General features: G+C 40.7%; 1 protein-coding gene across 1 annotated transcript in view; it reads left to right on the top strand.

Annotated features, from left to right (window-relative positions):
* Positions 1-441: 441 nt before the first annotated feature.
* Positions 442-1,094, top strand: part of LOC101862954 (FAD-dependent oxidoreductase domain-containing protein 2) — a gene marked incomplete at its 5' end in the record, with an annotated part of 8,010 nt that continues 7,357 nt past the window's right edge. The window contains 1 exon segment of the mRNA XM_005100501.3: positions 442-569. Coding sequence (XP_005100558.2) covers positions 442-569 — 128 coding nt within the window.

Genomic DNA, 1,094 nt, shown 5'->3' with positions numbered 1-1,094 from the left:
TCAGAGAAATCGTGTTTTTTTCCTCCGGTTTTGCTATTTTAAAAAAAAATTTTTTGAAGTTTTTGTTTTTTGGTTCAACATCTTTTATATCTATTGAAAAACACATTTCTGTGAAGACTTCAATGAAAAAGATTTTAAAAGGCACAAAAAATGTAAATTATTTGTTTCCAAAGTTTCTCAGGCTATGTAAGACACCAGACTTTGGCAGGCATTTTCTCACTAATTTTACCTCTAAAATCAGGCGACCCCCATCTCCTTCAATTGCGAATATCTCGACTTGTATTCAAGTTTGATGGGTAATTTTTTTTATCTCGAGCAAGACCCATGAACAAGCTTTATAATGGTACCAATAACTCCAGACACCCAAAACTTGACGAGTGCCTGATTCCACAAAGTGGAAACACAAGAACACTAAATTATCCTACCTTTGTCTGTCTATAGACGAAGCTGGGGATTAAGGTCCAGTTCAACACCAAGGTACACAACATCCACTCAGTGCCCAACGCCACAGCTCCCGATGGCCACGTGTACAGACTGCAGGACCAGACGGACCAGGTCTACGTCTGCAGGTGTGTTTTATCAGCTAGCTTCTGTCGAAACTGTCGAAGACGGCCAAGTTTGTGGTTGACGGTTGCTCTGGTGTGGTTTGCTCCTTCTTTCCTATCAAACATCTATCGTCTTTATCTCCCCTCCTTTATTTTTTTATGTTTGTTACTCTCCTTGTTACACCTCTAATCTTCTGGCGCTCATACGACCCCTATGCTGTTGCGAGGTCCGTAAAACGTCTACTAAAACAAACATTAGACGACCATGCACCCATTGTCAAGAGGGAAAAAGTGGCCGTCTTAGACAGGTGGATGTCTTTACACAGTGTCTTTATAATACAAAAATAAAGCTTGGCGGGGAGGGGGTGGGTAGGAAGCGGGGTATGGGGTGTGACTGTTTGTGTACAGGTGATTGTTTTATACAGGTGGTTTTTAGAGCAGGTTCGGTTGTATGTGGTCTGCAGAATGTATGTACGTATGTATGTATGTGTTTGTTTGTATGTATGTACGTATGTATGTATGTATGTATGTATGTATGTATGTGCATGT

The sequence above is a fragment of the Aplysia californica genome, unplaced genomic scaffold, assembly GCF_000002075.1.
Source record: "Aplysia californica isolate F4 #8 unplaced genomic scaffold, AplCal3.0 scaffold00249, whole genome shotgun sequence".
NCBI classification, from domain to species: Eukaryota; Metazoa; Mollusca; class Gastropoda; order Aplysiida; family Aplysiidae; genus Aplysia; species Aplysia californica.
Note: the sequence above shows the minus strand (reverse complement) of the source record. Positions and strands in the feature narration are given on the sequence as shown.